The 21,460-nt window shown below is 42.6% G+C and overlaps 1 protein-coding gene across 4 annotated transcripts in view; it reads left to right on the forward strand.

The window, feature by feature from the left end:
* The window catches only part of osp (myosin phosphatase Rho interacting protein outspread), a 77,426-nt gene that overhangs the window by 22,436 nt on the left and 33,530 nt on the right, over nucleotides 1-21,460 (forward strand). For 3 of the 4 annotated variants that reach the window (XM_043211553.2, XM_043211554.2, XM_070276955.1), the window contains exons 2-3: nucleotides 14,926-14,958; nucleotides 18,020-18,100. In XM_043211553.2, coding sequence (XP_043067488.1) covers nucleotides 14,926-14,958; nucleotides 18,020-18,100 — 114 coding nt within the window. The remainder of the gene's footprint in view (nucleotides 1-14,925; nucleotides 14,959-18,019; nucleotides 18,101-21,460) is intronic. The other variant, XM_017241507.3, reaches the window with a different exon arrangement.

The raw sequence follows: 21,460 nt of genomic DNA on the forward strand, positions 1-21,460 counted from the left end.
TGCCGCTCCAGTCGCCGAGGAGGAGGTTACCTCCAGACACAACTTGATATCTTGCATCAAAAAATGTTTCGGCTTCGCCTGGTATACATATATATATTTTCTGCTGAGGCGACTGTTTTTCTGGTCGAGCGAACCCAATAGCACTGAATTTGTTTATTTATTTATTCTCGGGTTTTTTGTGTCGTTCAATTTTTGGCTCTTGCCTTGTTTCGGCCAAATTTGGCAAATTTTGCGAAAATAAAGCTGGCAGCCAGCAAAAGTAATTTTGTAAATTTTTCAGCTTTTTTTTTCTTTTATTTTCATTTCTTTAACCTGACTGACTGACTGGCGACTGTCTTCCCAATCTTTGTCCGTTCGGCTGACATTTTAATATGCACTTTGCGCTCATTTCACAATTGAGAAGGAGAATTATAAAAATAAACATTTTGTCTTGCTGCCGACTGCTGCATCCAACTGCCAAAATAATTAACATCAATGAGCATTTTTCCCCAGTATTTGTATTTGGGTTTTTTGGTTTTTGGTTGCGGTGAGCTGTTTATTGTTATTGGACGGACAGTTTGCTGGTGCATGAATTTCTTGGGGCACGATTGTGGTGCCAAAAGCTTTCGACCCCACCATCCTGGTGACACAGATTTCGGATTTTTGGTGGCTTGGTGAAATGCGTTTATGCGTGAACGCTAATTAACCCAAAATTTAAGAAGCAGAATGAGGCTAAAGAGGCGGATGACAAGTCATTCAACAAATCCCTTAGCCCTCGGGACCATTTGTCATTCTCAAGCTTTCGTAAAATTATTGCAAAATCTTTCAGAATGTTTTTGGTTTATATAAACTTTCTTTAAAGAGCATCTCGTATTCTGCTTCCAATTTCTTGAGCAAGTTTTTTCATAATTTTCCCTCTACATTGTCTTATGAAATTTTCACTGCGTCTAAGTAAAGTCTGGCACGCCCACTTGGAAGGCAGACTAGTTTGATTTTTTTCAATCGGATGGAGGACGGGGCTGTGGGGCCAGCTGTGGCTGTCAGTAAGGCCCCATTTCACCGCCCCCTCGCCCGGCCACTCCTCTTCACTTCTGACAACTAACCAAAAACAAAGAGGCAGCCAACCCGCTCCGCGTTGCTGTCAAGAGCAGACGAAAAGACAGTTCGTCTGCATTGGTTTTGGCCTGACTGCAGACGAAAGTCAAATTGCAGAAAAAGTGCATTCAATGCAGACGCAGACGATGCGTCATCGGATTTTATATAGTTATAGTATATACAGACCGGCTATATGCTGCAATTGCAATTGCTGATCGGGCAGTTCACACCCCGCCGGCACCCTAAGAGAGGTCCATAACTTAAATGGCCACCATGCATCAAGTTGGTCATAAATTACTTGCTTGTTGCTGCCTTTTTTTGTTATTTTATTTTTTTATTTATTTGTTGCTTGCTGGTTGCTGCTGCTTGCGATTTTATAACGTTGACCCCGCGGATCAGCGGATCTGTGCCCATGAAGGCAGCCCATATGTCTCTTGGACAAACTTGAAATTTTTATTGTGCCTCGCGCGGTCGAGTGTTAAAGTTCAAATGTGCCCCATGCCACATGCGTCGTTCCAATCCTCGTCCCTAAATATAAACGTGTATATATGCGAAGGTATCTCAATCTGTCTTCGGGGTTTCCACGGAGTTTATACACACAGTCGTGGTTATGTGTGGTATTTATAGGCTCCGTGGCAGGGACCTCTGTACTTTTACTTTTGTTTGGCTTTTGCCTTTGGCTCGGCGACTTTTATAAATTATATGGTTGGGGGATTAAATGCATTTTTATTGGTCTTTGACTCGACTTGCAATATTTAATCCAGCTTATTGCAGCGAATTTATCGTAAGTCCGAAGATGGGTTTGGGGACGTTGCCGGAGAAAGGATTATAAGCCGGCTGGAGTCGGGTTATATAAATAATTCAGTACTCATATGTATATACCATTCACTCGGTTATTGAACATTAATCTGTTTGAAAATGTGTTTGTTTTACGAGGTAATTTCTACTCTATATGCACAGTCTAATTTATAGGGGTGATTTTTAATTAATAGCTTCATTAAAACCAGTTCAAATCTGCATAGAAATATGATAAACAAGTCTTCATTAACCCATACGTTTGGCTTGCCATTTTTTGTATTTATGAACTAAGAACTAAGCTTCCAATTTACATTTTAAATAGGCATTTTTCTATTAGAAGACTTCCTTATTATTTCCCATTTTAATTCGATTTAAAGAGCTTTTATTCTTGATCCGCACTGATTGCCAAACTCATTTATTTTCGATGAGTTTTTGGCCGAGAAAAGTCTTCGACCGCTAATCTCTTTATCGTGATCGTAAATCATTAGGAAGCGGCTGGACGAGGGCAACGCATCCCAAGATCAATTTCCCCGCAACTTTGGGCCCTTTGGTCGGACCCAAATCAAATCGCAAACGTTCCACGAAGAGGAAAAATACCAAAAATAGTTCACTTAGAGGAAGACACGAAACCAAAGTCTTTGGCATTGCCCTGCCATTCGGACCGTCGTCGACGCTCAGTCATTTAAAGTCCTTGGTACAATATGGTGTGCGGAATTTCCATTTAAACCAAATTAGGCAAAGGAATAATTTTTTCGCTTAAGGCCAGCCAGAAATGCCACAACTACGCTCTGGAGTCCATACTCTGGACTCTGGAGTGTAGGCTCTAGAGTCGGCTATTCGACTGTTAGTTGGGTGGACTTGGATGCCTGGATGCCTAGATGCCTCTTTCCAATCCGTCGATGGCCTGCGAAGAGCTGAGCCGAGCTTAGATATCATCATCATCGTCGTCAGTCTTTTGGGCCGGCTACTCTACTCCGCTGGCATCGAGATTGTCTGCGGATTTTGTGCAAAAGTCAATCGCTTGATTGACAAGTCGGTGCAGTCCATTGCCTTCTAGTCTCACAGATTTCCCCCTCCTTTTTTGTTTTTCTTTTTTGATAATGCAACTCCAGAAAAGTGATCTTGTCTTGGCTTTACTTCCTGCTCAGAGGAGCATTCGCCCGACCAGACCCACCAGACCCAGGGAGTGCGAGAAAGCGTATATTCTGAGTTTCTGGAATACTTTTCATTAAAAAAAAAATCTTTTTTTTTTTGGGTTTTCGCTGGGGATAGTGTGACTGACCCAGTTGGTTTTTTGGAATTCGACACAAAAGACATTTGTCCACACGAAAACGCCCCCGAATGCGCACTCCGCCCCCTCAACTCAACCCATTTACGAGCTGTTTTTTTTTTTTTCGTTGGACTCGGTAACAGTTCAAAGCATTGTTTCCATTGAACAAAGAGTTCTGGTGAAAACCGCAGTTAGCTGATGTGCCTGATGTGTGAGCTCTGAAAAGCCGAAGGTGGGAGGAGGCCACAGCACCCGACGCTGCATATGTGCAGGAATCTGTGTTTTATAGCCCACTCCGATCGTTTATGATCTGGTATTTTGGGTACAGCCAAAGGTTTTTCTGTAAACTGGAAAACAGGTTGAAAAACTATGCAGAAATAGAAAATATATTTTAAAATCTGGTATAATTTTCTTCTAAAATGGCATCTTTCATCCTCAACTATACCAATTTATTCCCATTACTTTTGTGTTTTTTTGTGTTATTATTTTCAATGGCTTTTGTTTTATTTTCCACTTGGCCACAATGGCCATTGTTAGTCTGGTTGTTGCTGTTGGCCGGTCGCCCCATTTAGGGCCGAAAACAATTTACAATAAAAATATTTGTTATAGTTTCCAAATGCACTGAAGGCATTCCAATGAATCAAAAAACAAAACAAATCAAAAGCCCAAAAAAAGAAATAGGAGTCGGAGTCGGAGTCGCCGGTGCTTAATTTTTCTTTTGATTAATTTCCGAGTGTGAAAATGGAAAGTGTGAAAGTTGCCAGAAGCTGGCGCAATGCAGCAGCCATTGAAGCCAGATGTCGACTAATTAGCGGTGATATATTGGACTCAAGCCCGGCCAAGACAAATAGAACTCGAAATTCATCTAATTAGACGATTTTCACCTGGAAAATCAGCGAATTATTAGTTTGATTTAGATTTTCTCGTTGGAAACTCAAGTCGAATTCACTGGCGAGTCTCAGCTCATAAATATTTACGAACCGCAAATCGCAATCGCAACAAGTGGCCAAGAGGAAACTTGTTTTAAGTAATTCCACGAGCAGAGGAGAGACTGTGCTAAAAATGCAATTAGAAATGCCAGAGGGAAGCCGGGGAGCAGGTGGCGTGTAGGGCATTCCCGGTCTTTGCCGACTTTCCGGCAAATACGCAATCTTTCGCATTGAACCAGTCGGAAAACTGCAAAAACTATTCTAACTCGCTTAGTAGTTTTCCAAATGCCAGGCTAAGAATATTTTAGACTTGACGAACGTGCAGTGGATACGGCAGAAACCCACTGCCAGTGGTTGCCGCAAAGCAACAGCAATAGCAACAGCAGTTGCAACAACAGCAGCAACAACTTGTGACCTAAATTTCAACTTAAATGCATTTTAAATTCATTGAATCGATCTACAGCAGCAACTGCAGCACTTGGCTCAGGCAGCACCGGTGTTTCTTAAACAATTCAAAATTGCAAAAAAAAACTATAGAATCGAGTATCGAGAGATAGCCTGCCAAATTAATGGCAGAGGTATGAGAGGAGTGGAATGCACTTATTTAAGCTCTTAAAATATTGAAATATTTTTAGAAAAATATTAGTATATACTAGTATTATTATAAAATCCTGAAACATAGAATATTTCTACTGAGAGCATGGCAAACTCCATCAGAGTATTGACAGACCCGATTTCCCATCAAGTGTATACAATGGAGGAAAAATAGAAAAAATAAATAAATTATACAACTAGCAATTGCCAAGTTGTGCCTCTGGTTATTGTTGCTGTTGCTGTTGATTTACGCGGTACGTTGGTGTTGCTGCTAATGTTGTTGCTTTTGGGACAACAATGTCGGCTGTTGGCTGCTGGCTGCCGTCACCAACAGGCCCAAAAGACATCGATTGGCTCGACGAGAGCGGCGGGCTGGCTGGAGGAGACGAACTCCCAATGTACGTCAGCATCTAACTTGGATTGTTACCTGGTCGCAGCCTCTGCCTACCATCGTTGTGCTGTTGCTGGTGCTGGTGCTGCTGCTGCACACAAATTGAGCAATTCCAGTCAACAACTCCTACTTCTAGTTGAAAAGTAGCCAAGTTGCTGCCTCTCTCTCTATCGTTTTCAGCCGAAAGAGAAAAACATTTAATAGAAAAAACTAACTAGCCGGGCAAAAAGCAACAACAGCAGACCATTAGGCAATATCAAATACGGTCATAAGTCTTGGTAGCAGGTTCTTTGCTTGGTTTGGTAATTTATACTTGAATTTTCTTCGTCCACCGCGACTTCTTGGCCAAGAAGCGATAAGTAGCACGCAGTGCCAGCAGATACAGCTCCCTCGATTGGTAATGTTTGTTTTCACTGTGCGGGTTGTGGGACACATTGGCAAGGCTGCTGTTTTCTTATACTTTTCTTAAAAGAATAAATCCTACAATAAAGTTTGATGCAATATCTCCATTCCCATCGATTCCTTTTCTCAAATTCCCATCATATTTAAAGTTCATCCAGTGTTTGGATGCTCTTCTGGCTGTTGTCACTGGTTGATGATGAATTTGCGTTGCTTTGACATTTGGCCAATTGGCATTGGGACACGGCAACGTTCCCGGCAACTTGGCAGCTTGGAGCCCGGCACTGCGACTGGAGCTGGTGGCAGCCATGGCATTGCCATGGCCAGGAGCAGGGCCATCGCAACCGCAACCGGTTCCCCCATCAAATGATGATCATCATCATCAGCATAAAAAATAAATTTCAATATTGTACCATTTAACGGTTCCCGACGAGTTCTCGAGGAGAGCCCCAGCCCGAGTCTTCTGCAACTGCAAGAACGAAATGTTCTTTTAACTGCAAACACAAAAGAGATGACTCCGGGTCCGGTGCTCGTGTCTTGCGGTCTGGCACTCATCACACATTTTCCTCCAGAGATTCTCCGCTATTCTTTTTTTGGGCTCTTGCCCCAAGACAGGGGTAAATTCGCTGGGATATCAAATACAGAAATCAACTGTCATGTTGTATGTTAATGACGGAAGTCATGCGAATTTGTTGCCAGCCTTCCTCGGTTTCTCGGTTCTATTTCGGGCCTCCAGTTGCAGTTCTTGCTGCCGGACCGAAATTGTTTTGGCGCGAGGAAACTTTGCTGTAGCGGTACTCGCTCCGTCCTCAACACCGTCTCCCTCTAATCTTTATTGCTCCGAAGATTCGAAAATTAGTATGTGGTCGTAAATAACAGCGAAAGTATAAGACCGACTCGGCCCACGTCCCGGCATTTTATTTCTCTGCGGCCTGATGCATTTGACACCCAAAAACCAACCGAAACAAGCTTGGGCCTTTATGTAACTGGCTGTCTATGTCGGGTTTATTGCACTGCCTTGAAGAAAAACACCATAAAAGCCCCCGAAACTGCAGCAGTTTCGTTTCATTACACTTTGCCCCACTGACACACTAACATTCCAAAAAAAAAAAAAACAACACACATAACTGCCCAGTTAACTGAGCATAGGAAACAATGAGGCACACAATTCCAACTCTACTCCTACCCATCTATGTACGCGGAGAAATGAATTGAGGCTTGAAGTGCCATATAGAAAAAAGCAACTCCAAAAAAATGCGATGGAAAAGGTTTAGCTTCTAAGTCGAATAGGGAATGCCCTTGCTAGATGATGAGATTCAAAATTATTTTTTAATAAAAAATATTATAAGTAAAATTAAATGTAAGTATCAAGTATAGGTTTTATCAAATACGAAGTGTATGAATATATCAAGTATACGCATTGAATACTACGTATGAAGAACGTATTTAAGTAAACGTACTAAGTATACCATACCATTAAGCATTCGTATTAAGTATAGGTATCAAGGATACGTATAAAGTACAGGTGTGAAGTATACGCATCAAGTATACGTATCAAGTATACGTATCAAGTATACGTATTGAATATTACGTATCTCAATTATATTCAACTATTTTTTCACGTGAGCTCCAAGCACTGCCAAGTAACACAAAACCTTGCCATAAAAGTAATAACGTTTGCAATGGCATGACAAAATTATGTTAAATGGCATGGCGACGACCTCTTCTGCTTCCGTGGCCAACGCGGCGTATGCGCAATGCAGTTGAAATGTTTTTACGTTGGAACTCAAAGTGACTTCTTCTGTTGAAATCGGTTCGGTGGGTTGTTCGTTTGGTTTCTCTGCCTTAAACAATTATGCGACAATGCGGTGGGGGAGTTGTTAGAGAGAAAAAGGAAGTTGCCACACCGACGCGGCAGTGTCCCACTTTTCTGATTCTCGCTAATTGAGCAACTGATTTTCTACTGAATGAAATGTGAAACCGGCCAGGGTGTATATATGTGTAAAGCAATGCATGGCCTGGCCATAAATAGGCAAACAGTGAACCGTTTCTGGCCTCTGTTTTCATTCATAAAATCAACAGAATGGCTGGGGTCTGGTCGGGGGGAAACTCTCTCCGCCGCTTGCCGAACCAATTTTGTAATTACAACAACTGACTGGTCCGGCTCGGCCCCAAAACCATATAAGTTAACCCCACCTTTTTGGATGGCACATACATACGTTGGTTGGCATGAATCGCCGCCTCAAATAAAGTCATTTGTGCCAGTTTTTCTTTCAATGCACCACTCAATGATCATTGACTGTGGCCCCGTAAAAAGTTACTACTTATCATAGCCGAACTAACGTTTTTCTACCATTTCTTTATCTCGTTGCAGGTAAGCACACAACCACAGCGCCGTCCCCAGCCCTAATCTATGTCGGTCACAAAAGTAAAATTTGTGTAAGCTTATGGATAATTAAGAGTCCAAGATAAGGGGGTATTTAAAAAAGGTGCTTATCGTGAAAAACATTGTGGAAGTCACAAAATAAAAATTAGAGGTCATTCCTCATGAGTGGGGGGCTTAGATCCTTGTAAATTATTATATTTAAAGCTTTTCCTAACCCCTGACATTCCATAAATACTTCTCACATAAATTTAACCAGCCATTAAAAATAAGAAGTTCCATCACACAGATTGTAAAAACTGGTCATAAAAATAGCTGCATCCCTCTGTTTTAAAGCTTGTCCAGGAAAATATTTTACTAATGGGAAATTCGAGCTGTACCATTTTCACTGCAAGCCTGCCTTGTAAATTGTTCAGAGTCTCTATACTATATTTTTGGAAATTTTTTTTTACGGCTTTCTGGTCAAAGCCGAACGCGAGGAAAAGGAAAACCTGCTGCTTAAGTTTACGATCGCATAACTTAACATTTGCTTATCTAATCTGGCCAAGTGCAATCAAAACTGGCCGAAAAACTCAAAAAGAAACCAAATTGTAAAATACAACGGCAATTTGGCGGAAAAGGAGCCGTAGAAACAAGCAGTAATTGAATTGCAGCTGCAGATATTATTCCCCTCCTATTCGTTTCTCTCACTGATGGTCATATTTCACTTTTCACATTTTTTCTTGGCCAAAATCGAACGCAAATTGCGGAAAATGGACACATGTGGAAACCAGCATGGAGAAAATTTTATTCAAATTGCAAAACGCTTTAGTTTTCATATAGTATAGTATGGTGTTGGTGGTGGTGCTAGCTTTTGCGTAAGTCCCGGAACAATGTTAAATGTCAAACATTTCTAATTGGATGATCGGTGGAAAATGCTGAGCTCTGGCCAAAAGGAAACTCAAGACTTAAGATCAAGTCAACTCGAACCCATCAAGTTCACTTTCACTTAGTGTCAACAGCAGCAGCAGCAGCAGAAACTACAGCCGGTAACAAACGGCAAAGCAGCCGCTGACGATGACAATCATCGATCTTCATCGGCAGTACCCTAAGTTCCCCGTGTCTGCTGTGCCTGTGCCCCTGCCTCGATCCCTATCCTTAGCTCCGTGGCCACCTCCTGTTTGCGCTGCCCACCCCTTGGCGCTTTCCTCGGCTACCTCGCCATCGATGGCCAAAACAAAACTTATGTGGCAAAGGCAAAACTTGACTGTGGTCTGTCGAAGGTTCGTTGCCATTTGACGGCGATCGACGATCAACGATCTCTAGCATACTCACAACCGCAAAACGCTTTTCCTCTTTCGATACTGTACTTTATTTTTCTTTTTTTTTTGTTATTTTTTTTTAAATTAAAAACGAAAGTAGCTGTGAGCCGGGCTATCGGTCCCCTTCGTCTTTTGGCCTGCGAAAATTTATGCAGTCGCGCAATTATTTCGCCTTTTTTCATCAGTTGAGAGTTTTCTCGCGTTGCCAGACACCTTGTTATGAGCCTTTATTAAGCTTGCGAAGCTTTAATATACAATGTCTATAGATAAGAGCCATAAACAAGCCTGCTATACGCTTACCCACATATCGCAGAGTAACCGCAGGTCGACCTCTGACAACATTTTCCGATCCTCTCAAGTTTTCCGCCTTGCTCTGTTTCGTTTTGGGCGCCCTGTGGCTCTCCTTGTTAAGTTACTCAATTGGCATCGAGTTGTTAACCCTTTTGGCTCGGTCGGAGTATTGGATCGGTTGGTTTTTCGGCGAGAGTTTCGCATGAGCTCCCCCGAAGCGTTGACATTTAATGATGAATTTGACACACAAGGGCACGACAAGGAATCATTTGTTGTTGGTCATCTGTCAACCATCGCGTCCTTTGTCTCTTTCTGCCCTGGACCATCGGGGTCTCCTTTCCTTGAAATCGGACAGATGATTAATTTGGGATACCCAAAAACAATCAATCCAGGTGGTCCTGGACCCCATGTTTCTGCGTTTTTTTCTTGTTTTTTTTTTCACTGATCGCTGTTGTGCAACTCTCATAAATAACGATGATTGCTGTTGATTGGTAATGTAACCAGAGTGATGGGGGAAATCTTGATAGTCCTGTAATGCAATTTCCTTAAAAACAAATACATTTTGTGATTAAAGTTTATCCTTATATTTAGATTTAAAGAAAACTTGCAAGTCTTGGTAATATTTTCCTTTGAATCAAAATATTTACTTGGATTTCCAATCCAATCCATCCATGGCGAGCAAGTATTACCAGTTTTCCTTCACATATGATGCATACCTGTGATCACACTATGAACACTTGGCGAAAACTTTCCATTTCATTTTCGCATTCTTTGCGCTTTCGCTTTCATTTGCCACTGCCACCCCGCGCCAGCCATTTTCCAGGCATCGGCGGGCAAAGTCTGGGTATTTTATGTATTTTTAAATGCATTTCTAAATGAATTGTAATACCGATGGGGCTGACTGTCCTCCGCCATCGGATTGGCAACATGAAGTCGCCAGACACGACCTGTACGGCCGAGTAGTGAGTGTATGTGCGATGCCTATCGCCCAAATGTCGGAGCGGAGTCGAACTCGAACGGAGTGGAGTCGAGTGGAGTAGCGGCAACTTGCAAACTCATGTGCGGCAATAAAAATAAAAATAGAAATAAAAATAAAACAAAAATAAAAATACAAAAAAAGAAAAAAACAATCAAATGCAAACATATGCGGCGCACAAGAAGCCGAAAAACGTTGAAGGTGATTTTAACTTTTACTTACTGAAATTCATGTGCACGATTTTCCACCATTGGACGTCGATTTCAAATGCCGAGCTTTCAAATGAAGAGGCAACAAAGCAGCATCAGCATCAGCATCCACGCAGCAAGCAGCAGACTCCCAAATGCGAAAGATGATGAAGCTACCAATAAAAAGCAGCCTCCTACCCTCCTAGCACTCCCTGGTTCACCTCTGCCCCCGTCCATTGAAAGTGAAATGTTGCCTTAATACTATTGTTTTGTAATTTTTTTCTGGCCGACTGTGCGTTGTTTTCCCCATCTGAAAATCAATTTTAGACAGTTTTTCTATTGTAATTTCTCATACAACAGCCCCAACCTCAGCCCAAGAAAACTGAAAGGATTGGGATATATCTATAGTATCTTGCGGTGTGTGTGGCCATCGCATTACATGACTAGATTTTTGTTCGATGGCTTTCATTTATTTCCGTATAGCTGGTTTGTTTGCTTTGTAAGCGTTGTACGTGGTGTTTTAATTAGTTTGCCAGCCTGAGGTTTCAGACTTGGCTTTAATTTCTGCCTCTTCGGTTTGTTATTTCTGTTTGTAATTATATTTTGCGGTTGGGCTTTTATTGAGGTTGCCATTAGGTAAATATCAGCGGAAATTGCAATTGGATTTATTACACAAATAAAGTAGTACAGAAAATAATAGGGTCTATTTTCGGAGATAAAAATAACAGACACGTTTTGAGACTTTGAACACATCCGGTTTTAATACAAGATATACAATTTTCTCCAATCATCAAAAAATCTACAACTAATCCGTCTGTAACCTGCATTGGTAATTGCCCTCGTAGTCTCCCACCCCTCTTTAAATTCCCTTTCTCCACTCGATAATGATGACTAATTACTGGGCCTAAACGATGTCACCCATACAGGTGATCTCATCCAAGCCGACTCCATTCCGGCCCAGCATGATGCACATGCAGTTCCCACAGCCGCCAACGAAAGTGAAAATGCCACCAGATCTGTAAAGGAAAGAAATGCGGAAAGAGAGAAGAAACCGAAATTTCCAATACTTTTTTGTTTTCTTAAATATTACACAATGGGCACGGCCCATCCAAGTCAATATTATGTTATGTTAATAACTCGCATGACGGCGCTGGAGCCCCGAAACTTTCCCACTCTAGTCCGGGCATCGCGCTCAGGCGAAATTCTTGGCATGCAGTGCAGAACTGGTCGGATGTGGGGATGCATCGACTCGCCTCGAATTCGATTCGATCGCTGGCCGCTGGTGGTTCCGGATCGGATCGGATCGTAGCTGGTACTGGGCCTGGGCCGGGGCAGACAAACAAACAGACATACTGTCTGCCCCTCGATTTCTCCTCCTCTCGATGTTGATGTGGAGGCATCTCTTTGGCCCTCGCTTCGATCAGCTTTTTTCGTAAATGGAGCTTGAAGCGCGACCGCGCACCGCAGGCGTCGATCAAGCAACTACACAGAGAGAAATAGCCCAGAAACACTATATTAATTTATATATAAGCTTAATTAGAGATACAAATTTCTTGATTCCCTCTTGACAAAACCATAGCTTCTTGCCTAATTCTTGGCCTAATAATTACCAACTTTTTTAAGCCCCAAATATTTCTTCATGTGTAATCAAAACCATCGAAATAAAACCGCATCTTTCTTCGGCAGTGGCAACAACAACCTTAGCAGTAACCACAACGACATTCGCTTTCATTTCCAACTGCAGTTGCCTCGCTGTTGCTGCTGGTCAGTCACACTTGCTACCCAGTGCCATGGCACACCATATTTTTCAAGCCATGCCATGCCATGCCAAGCCGTACCGTGCACTTGCCGCTCGTACCCCATACCGCCTCCGCCTCTCATGGCAGCTGCCCCTGCTCCACCAGGCAGCCTGCCCCGTCTCCGCTCGACGGTTCATCGGTTTGTTGCACTTGACGATCGTCTGTTGGTTTCTGTCTCAGGTTTTGGTTTTGGAGTTTTGCTTTCGATTTCTTTCGTACTTTCGATTTTCAATACCCTTGAAAAAGGTGTTTTGGGATTTGTTTTTAGTTTTTTTACAGGTTAATTATTAACTAAAAAATGTAACTAAAAAAGTTATTAGTCAGGTGCTCAGACAGGTTCTCTATCTCTTGATTTTATCTTGCTCTAAATTAGTATCTTTCCCATCTTGTTTAGCTTATCTATCACTTTGCGTCATTCACTTTCTGTTTAATCTTAAACATACCCACTGTATGCCTTGGTCTACCCACAAAACGCTTGGCAAAGTGCTCTGGGCACAGTCACTCTCAACCTGTGCTGCCTTGGCTGATCGCAAACCACTTTCTTCAACTCACAGTCTACAACTTGTTCCCTTCGATTGGGGTCCGGGGTGACTTAATAAGCGTGCGAAACTTATTAATCATATTTCATGTCGGAGACGCTTCCATGCGTGGTGGGCCAGGCACATATACTTATGTTTATGAATGAGCAGAGATTAGCCGACATCGGCTTAATCGCGCCTAAGATCGGCGACGAGCCTTTTGGCCAAAAAAAAAAGTGAGGGCCACTTTCATTTTTATTTCGGCCCAAGCCATTCGACTGCCCGGCTGCGATTCATGGCCAACAAAGAAAGTTGTTCTCACACATTAATTATGCGCCTCCGAAACCTCCCCATCGATTGATTGATACGATTCATAACCGAGGAAAAAGCTGTTTTCGGGTAAAAATTATTTTCATTCATCGGCGATCGGCAATGATCTGTAATTCCAAATGTCTGCCCCATTTACTGAAGAAACGAGGGTATGACTTGACTTGACTTGATGTTTCAATTATCGGAATGGATGGCCTGTAATTTCCAAGTCTTAAAAATGGGTAAACCAAATTCCATTTCAGGAGAAATTTTTGGGTATTTACCTTGGGGAATAATCCCCGCGTGGCTATTTTTGTCACCACAAAAATGTTTCAGGGGAACTCATTGAAAAAATCAACGGAATTAATTAGCATACTAACTAGCGGAAATAATTGAAATTCCCCCGAAGGCTTTATAGGGTACATACATATTTCATTAATTTACGACATAAAATAATACATTGTGGTATTTCTACACATCAATCATAGGACTCAACCTTGAACTTCTGATACGTCTGGTGTCTGCATATTTTAATTAAAATCTTCATCATAACAAACAATGTGTAATTTATTGATTCAAAAACACTATTCAAATATGGTGTTTTTGAAGTTTAATATCCACAGCCACTAAGAGATATGTATAAACTAAAAATTGCTTATCGCAGCGTAGAAAACCTGTTGGCATCTTACTGCCAACTGGATTGATGTGATGGCTAATGATGATTTAGCCCGCTGTTTTTGCTTTTGTAGCGATGGGTTGAGGATGTTGGTTCGCCGCTTGTTGTGGCTGCTTGCCTATTAAGCCGCAACTTAGAAACTCGAAGCGAAACAACAACTATATGGTAGTACCCCGACGACGGGCGACAACGGGGCAAGATTGAAAATACACATGTATAAATAAACAAAAATAAATAAACAAACAAAGCCAGCACCGAAGCAGGCTCAAATTGAGTTAAAAGCCCCAGAGATTCAACAAGCTTCAAGAGATTGAAGCTGGAAACAACTTTCCACTCCAACTCGAATCCGAATCCAAATCCGAGGAGAGGCGAGTTTGTGACGCGACTTGACTTTGACTTGGACATGAACCACGTGTGCGTGAGTCTAACTAACTAAACAGGCTATACCTATGTATATATGTACAGACACATACGTGATCTGTGGAGGGGATGCCACAAATTGTTTATTTGTCAATCGGTTTTTGGCTTATTAACCGCAGCAGCGGCAAAAGTGAAATTTCCCACAACTCTGCAAGTGGATCTCGGAGCTCCGAGCTCCGATTTATGGCCAGCGGTTCGGTTAAGTTAATAGCCCGGCCTCTGCCAATAAATCAGCTAGCAGTGAGTGAAAAACGTGACTTTTGATTTGACATTTCACAGTCATAAGTATGCGACTGCCTCCCGCCTCTCGCCTCTGGTTTCTTATCAAATTAAATCGGAAACAAGTTGGTCTCATGCAATTTAAATTCATTTGGCTGCTGCAGCTCGAAGACACTCGGGGCTCGCCTTCATCTCGAGCGTCTTGAATGTCATCTTGGATGTGGCTAAATGTCAAACTGCATCAGCATCATCCTCGCCAATGGCAGTCATCTCCGCCGTCGTTAATTGAGTCATTTGATGGCCCCTCTCTCTCTCTCCCTGTTATTAGTATTTAATTCTACGACTAACCAAATGCATTCTCTATTCGTATCTTGCACGCTTGCGCAATAGCGAACAGCATCGGCGTCGGGCCTGGCAGAACCAGTAAGTATGAAACTGCATACATTTGCGGATAAGTATGAGCTAAGAGTGCCCAATCGTTTCTAGTTTCTTTACTTTTGTCTGTCATACATAATTGTGTTTGCATGACTTCATTTCGAGTGTGTTCTGTATCGTAAGTAGTTTGGGTTTTAATTTAGATTTAATAGATATTAGTCTTTATAATACATTTTACATAAAAATCACTGTGTTTAGAAGTACCATTCAGTAGTTAACTTTTAAATTGGAAGGCCGACTAATGAGCTGAGCTGGAAAAAAAACCTTTAATGCCTTCGATTACAATCAACGAGTTGCCGAAAAAACCTTTTTTTTTCTTTTACCTTGGCTCCAGTTACATACACAATTCCCAATGGCAGTCACAACCTTTTGATTTGTCATTAGCATTCGTACTTGTGTTCGAGTTACTCACTCGCCGCAGATCAATCAGTTTGGCTTTTGTTTGGCTCGGCCCACATTTGCACGGCGCACTTTGCTTCATTAGCCAGCGCCCGGGGGCGGTGCCACACCTATCCCGCCCATCGGCTCACTCAAAATTCTGCACGCGCAGCCCAGAAGCCCCTATCCCCAGCTATGATCTGTTTTTCAAAGCTCCCATTTGTGTGTCACCGGGGACATGCGCGATGCATAAATTTTCAGCATGAGAATGGGATTTGCTAAGCATACTCTGAAACACCGAAGTTGTGACTTACAAACACTTCTTAGAATATGGTATAAAATAATCTTAGATATAGTTACCATTTTCTATAATTCATTTGAAGGCCTATTTTTATTTCCACTTGTAGTGGCTTCATTTCAAGTACTACCTTAGAGTATTCAAGGTTCTATTATTTGTGCTGTTTTTGTTTTTTTCCTAATATATTTTTGTATGTGACGCCAAATTGAAAAACAGTTCGCACAATTTGGAAGACAATTGTGACTCATTTAGTCACGATTTTTCCTCAGTACTTTTTGTATACATTTTTTTATTTGCGCCAACAACCAAAACAACAACCGGGCTGGCATTGATAATTTATGTTTGAATGGCGTTGTGCCCCTGTGTGTTCCAGAGAGTCGGTCTTAAGATACGTGGCTGGGTATTACGAGTAGCCAACGGTACTCTGGAACCCAGTACCCAGTACACCCCCCCAATAACTCTTGAATCCGACAACCAGAGTCGCCACACGTCGCACAGTTTAGCGGTGGCCGTAATGTGACAAAAGTAGATCGCAATTTGGTGATCGTGTGAGCCCGATCGCAAACGGTCCGTTAGAAGGTGCTACCCACTAAACCTGAACCTATTTCTGTCACTTAACTTCTCGGACCCATTGAAATTTATGTGGAAAACGTGTCAACTGACTTAACCTGATGAAAGCCTGACAGCAGCAGTAGCTGCAGAAAACTGCAACTGCAACTGCAACTAAAATTGCTGCTACTGTTGCGACTGTTGCAAGTCTCTCCCTCGGTCGGTCGCTCTCGCTATCCCCCAGATATTTGAATACAAACGTGCGACTTTTCACATAAATCAATGTTAATGGCGCATTTAAACGACCCACCACCGACAACAACAAATAGTACAAAGAATACGAGTATCATAAAATGCAAAAAGCTAAAAAAAAAAAAAACAGGCACAGACCAGATAAATAAAATTAGCCAGCGTAATTGCAAACCAGACAGCCAGAGACCCCAAAAAGAAAAAATATATATATGGAGTAGCTCGATTAGACCTCCGTGGAAGAGGAGTGGGAGGTTTTTTTCTCGGCTAACTTTGTTAAGTTGTTGGATAGTTGGGAGCCAGCCGTTGGAGAGTGAGTGGCCGGGAACTACCGAGTTACACATTTTGTTTCTGGGCTTTGGTTTTGGTTTTGGCTTTAAGTTTTTGTGATTTTATTGTTTTGTAAACATTTTATGGTGTCAGCTTACAAGACATGCTCGGGGTCGGTTGGGATCGGGACAGAAATCCAGGGAACCCAGACCATATTTGAGAGTGTCTGGTCAGTCACAGAAAGGTGGCCTAATTGGGGTCTTTTTGTATACTTTGATAGCATTTTGATTTCTAAAGGCAATAGACTAAAAATAAATATTTCTATCTTTTGGTCTGCTCTATTTTCTTTAATTAGTTAATGATTGGCGACCCAAGCGCAGTTGCAGTTGAATCGGGTTCAATTGCATCCAGATAAGTGGGGCCACTGCTGAAGCTCATTTGCAGCTTTGTCAAATCTGGAAATGAAAAGACACAACACCCACCCAAATCAGACCGAAACCAAAACCAAAACAATCCAAAACAAGAGACCGACAGCAGCTTAATGGCGGGCGCGACTAACGACTGAAATCCACTTTAAATGCGGCCCAATTGTCGCTTATTGTTCGCCAGCTCTAGACCAGAGGTGTGCAAAAGGCCAAGACCCCCTGAACTCGCCCCTTCCCCCACCGCCCATGGCGGCTTCCAACACCAAGTGGTCTGGTTTTTGTAGTTGTTCCTACTTGTAATTTATTTTATTTGCTTAGACCCCCCCAAAAAAATACCACGCAGACAGTTAAATTGGCGCACGTCATTAACATTAGTCATGGCTTAGACGGATCGTTTGTGGGAGAAACAATGTATATATGTCTGTATATTTATATATAGGTTTTTGTGAATATCTGTGGTATGAGGTTGGGGTATAGTTAACGCGACACGTGCGCCACAAACCTACGAAAGAAGTCGACGGCGATAAGCAAACCAACGATAAAAGCTCCACCGAAAAGGGGCTGCGAAAAATTTGGCATTTTTAATTAAAAATACATTTAAATTTCTTGGTTTTTTTTCGGCTGAAAGATAAGAAAACTATGATAACCAAAAAATTTGTTTTGCTAATTCAGAATTTATTCATTTTATATTTTATTTTTAAACATTTGTTATCAAATCAAACTTACTCAACTCTCATAGACTTATGACATTGTTATATAATTTTATATTCCATAACCAATTTGCAATGAAATGTGTTTATTAGTATTACATATCTTAATCTTTATTGACTTGAAAAATATTATGAACATTTGGTAACATTTTCTCTTTTTATTCATTTAGGCATCGCGAAAGGTCTCCAAATGCGGATATTTATTTGTGGCGCCAGACTGGGATTTCAGCAATCCATTATACAGAACAAAGGTGAGTTTATGATTCAACTATACATAACTAACTATGTCTCTTAGAAACTAAACCCCATGACCAAGATCGCCTATGTTTTTTTTATGAGCTGCAAAGTGGAGCCAATTATTAGAAGCGATCCTCTTTCCAAGAGTTGTTCCACACCAACCAGTTAGTTTGGGGGCAGAGGAAAAGAAAAAAATCACACCTTGAATGCATTAAGGCTAACCAAATTTCCGATGTCCACTTTCCCGAAAATGCCAAACCACCTATCCCCACTACACGTAAATCCCATAAAGCAAATTGCCAGCCTTGTCCGCCCAGGGGAGGGTAGGCGGGGCGCGGCGGCTTGACATGGGTGGTGTATGTGAGGGGGTGTGGCGGGGTGGTGTGAAAAGTAGAAACACTTGAGCAAATATTTGACAGCATCTAGCGGGGCAGAGACAACGCACAGTCGAAGAAAGTGCCACCGGTTGGGGGAAGGCGATGATGGTTGCTAGAAACTAAATACACTGGAAAGAATTTATATATAGTACAGATATCAGGACAATCTTGAGTTGTGGGCAAACTTTTTAATTTCCAGACAGTGTAGGCCACCACCATCCCCCGCATTGGCAACAGCTGATGGCCAGCTTCCCGACAACGCCCCGACAACATCCTCATCCTCATCCTGTTCCTCTTGGGCTGAGGATGCCTGGTGGCTGGTGGCTGCGACGTCGTCACTTCACTCTCTCGTGGCGATTTGTATCTCGACCAATTAGCGAATGACGTAGCGACGTGGCGACAGCAGCGCATCGTTAAAACCGCAACGCAAACGCTCGGCGACATATGCAAATGGCTGCAAACAGTTACAGGCCTTTTCTGCAATAGAGAGCAGCCCGGGGCCTGATGCGGTACGGGGTCAGGGGAAAGAAGGCGAAAGGGGGAGGAGCTGGCGGACAGGTAGTAGTGACCAAATAGTGGCCACGGCCTGATGCGAGTTGAGCGACGGCCAGGCCAACTCCACAAACGACAACGATGCTGCTGATGATAATAATAAAAGTGTGCGCATGCGCAGAGCGCACTTCCTTGTTAACAACATAAATTTACGTATGTTTTTTAATAGATGGACAGGTATTTAATTAACATTTGTGCGCAGAAGTGGTCGCGTCCAGCACAACCTCCAAGTAGGCACTAACCGGATGTTGCGGACCTGTGCTAGCTTCAGATGCTCAGAGATCCAATGAAAGTCCAAAAGCAAGGGGCAGGCACTCGAGATGGGGCTTGAAACGAGGGCGTGGCTAATTGTGGTGATGCAGGGGAAACATGAAAGGAAATACATTTAGGAAGCAATTCAATAGATACTTTGATTCGGTAGATGTTTAAAACCAATCGGTATTTCCTGAAGATCTGTAAGAATAAGACTTATCCATAGAAAGTTTCATAGACTAAGTTTCCATTTCACTTCATATACTATTTACCTTCTGGAAAAAATCTCTATTAGATTCGCCATCTCACCTTAACCGTCATCAAGATCACCTTTCTAGGCCTTGAGCAATTCCACAGCCCTGGGCTCTGGGTTACCCACTAAGAGCCTTTGCATAAAGCCTGTTCCCTTTCCTGCCACAGAAAGGCAGTAAAGTTGTGCCACACAACGACTGCAGGTGTTGCAAAGCAATTTCTTGGCTCTAAACTTTTTTGTTGACCACATATTAGCAAGCAGAAAGAATTGGACTTCCAGGCTTTTAGGCCTTAGCCCTTCCAGCCCTTGAGCCATTAAAGTCGTTTTAATTTATTGAAAAAGACTTTACAAGACAGGCACTTATCTGTAGCATCATCGGGGAAGTGAACCCATCGATCTTTATCGAAAAGATGAACCAACACATTCGATCATTCGCATTACCCCGCGAGACAAATTGACAGTTAAGTTAAGGGTCCAGAGTTCCGAAAGTAATTTCATCGCTGTGGCCGCTGAAACCCTTTTTAGCATAATTTCCGATAATTTCCTTTGACAATTTAAATGCTGCAATTTGGTGCCAGATAATTTATCATATAACTTAATATTGATTACGATTATGAAAGGGTCAGAGAAAAAAAAAGGGGGGAAGCTGCGACTCTTTCTACCGCAGAGTCTGTTTGCGCTTTATGGCGGTTTTTGCAGAGCACTAGGAAACGGCAATAAACTTGCGGCTGGAAATTATGCAGATTTTTATCGCCTAGCCAGCTTTTCTGCATACAAAGTGCATAATTTCCAGAAAGGAAAACCTGCTCGCGCCTCGTCGGGTGGAGCAGCAGAGCGGTGGCTGTGGACAGTGGGACGGACAGACACGTGGGCCACATAAGCGCTGGCTGAGCACCAGCCGATAAGCTTTCGCGGGAGATGCTGGTCTGGTCTCGGTGGGGAAATATTTTCATAATGACGACTTTTGCGTGAGGAGGCATTGAGTGGTCGAGCCTTGAAGCGGGAAGTTCATTGTACCGTCTTGCCAAAACGGAAGTGTTTGTCTCGCAGTCCTGCCTCCCTCGGGCTGATCTCAACCTGAGCCTGATAATGAAATTGATAATCACAATCATCGTGGCTATGGCTGGGTTCCAGATTCAGAAATGTTGTTGATTGACAAGTTGGTCAGCAGTTGGCCGCCGGCTAGAAGTTGGTGCTTCTGCCGGGCAGCCAGAGCTTTATTAATTAAACCAGGAAGCATTTTTTGGACTGCCTCCACAGGCAGTCTCCGAGATTCGCGATCCGAGAGCCGCGTTCCGAGCTGCAGCTGCAGGGAGATCTTGAAAAATATTTATTAAAAATTATGCACGCATTAGTTGGCCTCTCACTCAGCGGGCCGGGTCTCCCTGGGCTTTATTAAGGAAGTGTTTTGGCTCGGTGGGCGAATTACACGAAATGCTGCATATTAATTTGGTTTCTCTAGCGGTAATGGCTGCGATTTGCGGTCAGACTCGGTTTATGGTCTTTTGATAGTCGAGAGAATCCGCTATAAAAATAAGCATCAACCATTTTACGATCACCCCCAGAGCCGATAGAGGAAGAGTCTAGATTTGGCTTACGCCCACAGCGTGCGTAGTCGTTGGTAATTTCCTCTGGAAACTAATTACAAGCGCTTCGGGGGAGGCTGGAGTGGGGAAAACTAATTAGAATATTAACTGAAAATTGTCTACTGGTAAGCAAATCCATTAGTTGCAATTAACGGATGATAGGAATGGAAGCTATTGATTGAGATCGCTTCGGACTGCAGCCGTTCGGGTGTGGGTGTAGTCCCCAACGGGCTGAATTGCCGGAGCGACTGTAGGCGATGCGGATGAATAGGTGGGAGATCTGTAATCCAGAACTAATAGATATGCAGCCTGGGCGGGGGAAACAACAATAGATCACCTCTAAATTAATCGATC

The sequence above is a fragment of the Drosophila bipectinata genome, chromosome 2L (genome assembly GCF_030179905.1).
Source record: "Drosophila bipectinata strain 14024-0381.07 chromosome 2L, DbipHiC1v2, whole genome shotgun sequence".
Lineage (NCBI taxonomy): Eukaryota > Metazoa > Arthropoda > Insecta > Diptera > Drosophilidae > Drosophila > Drosophila bipectinata.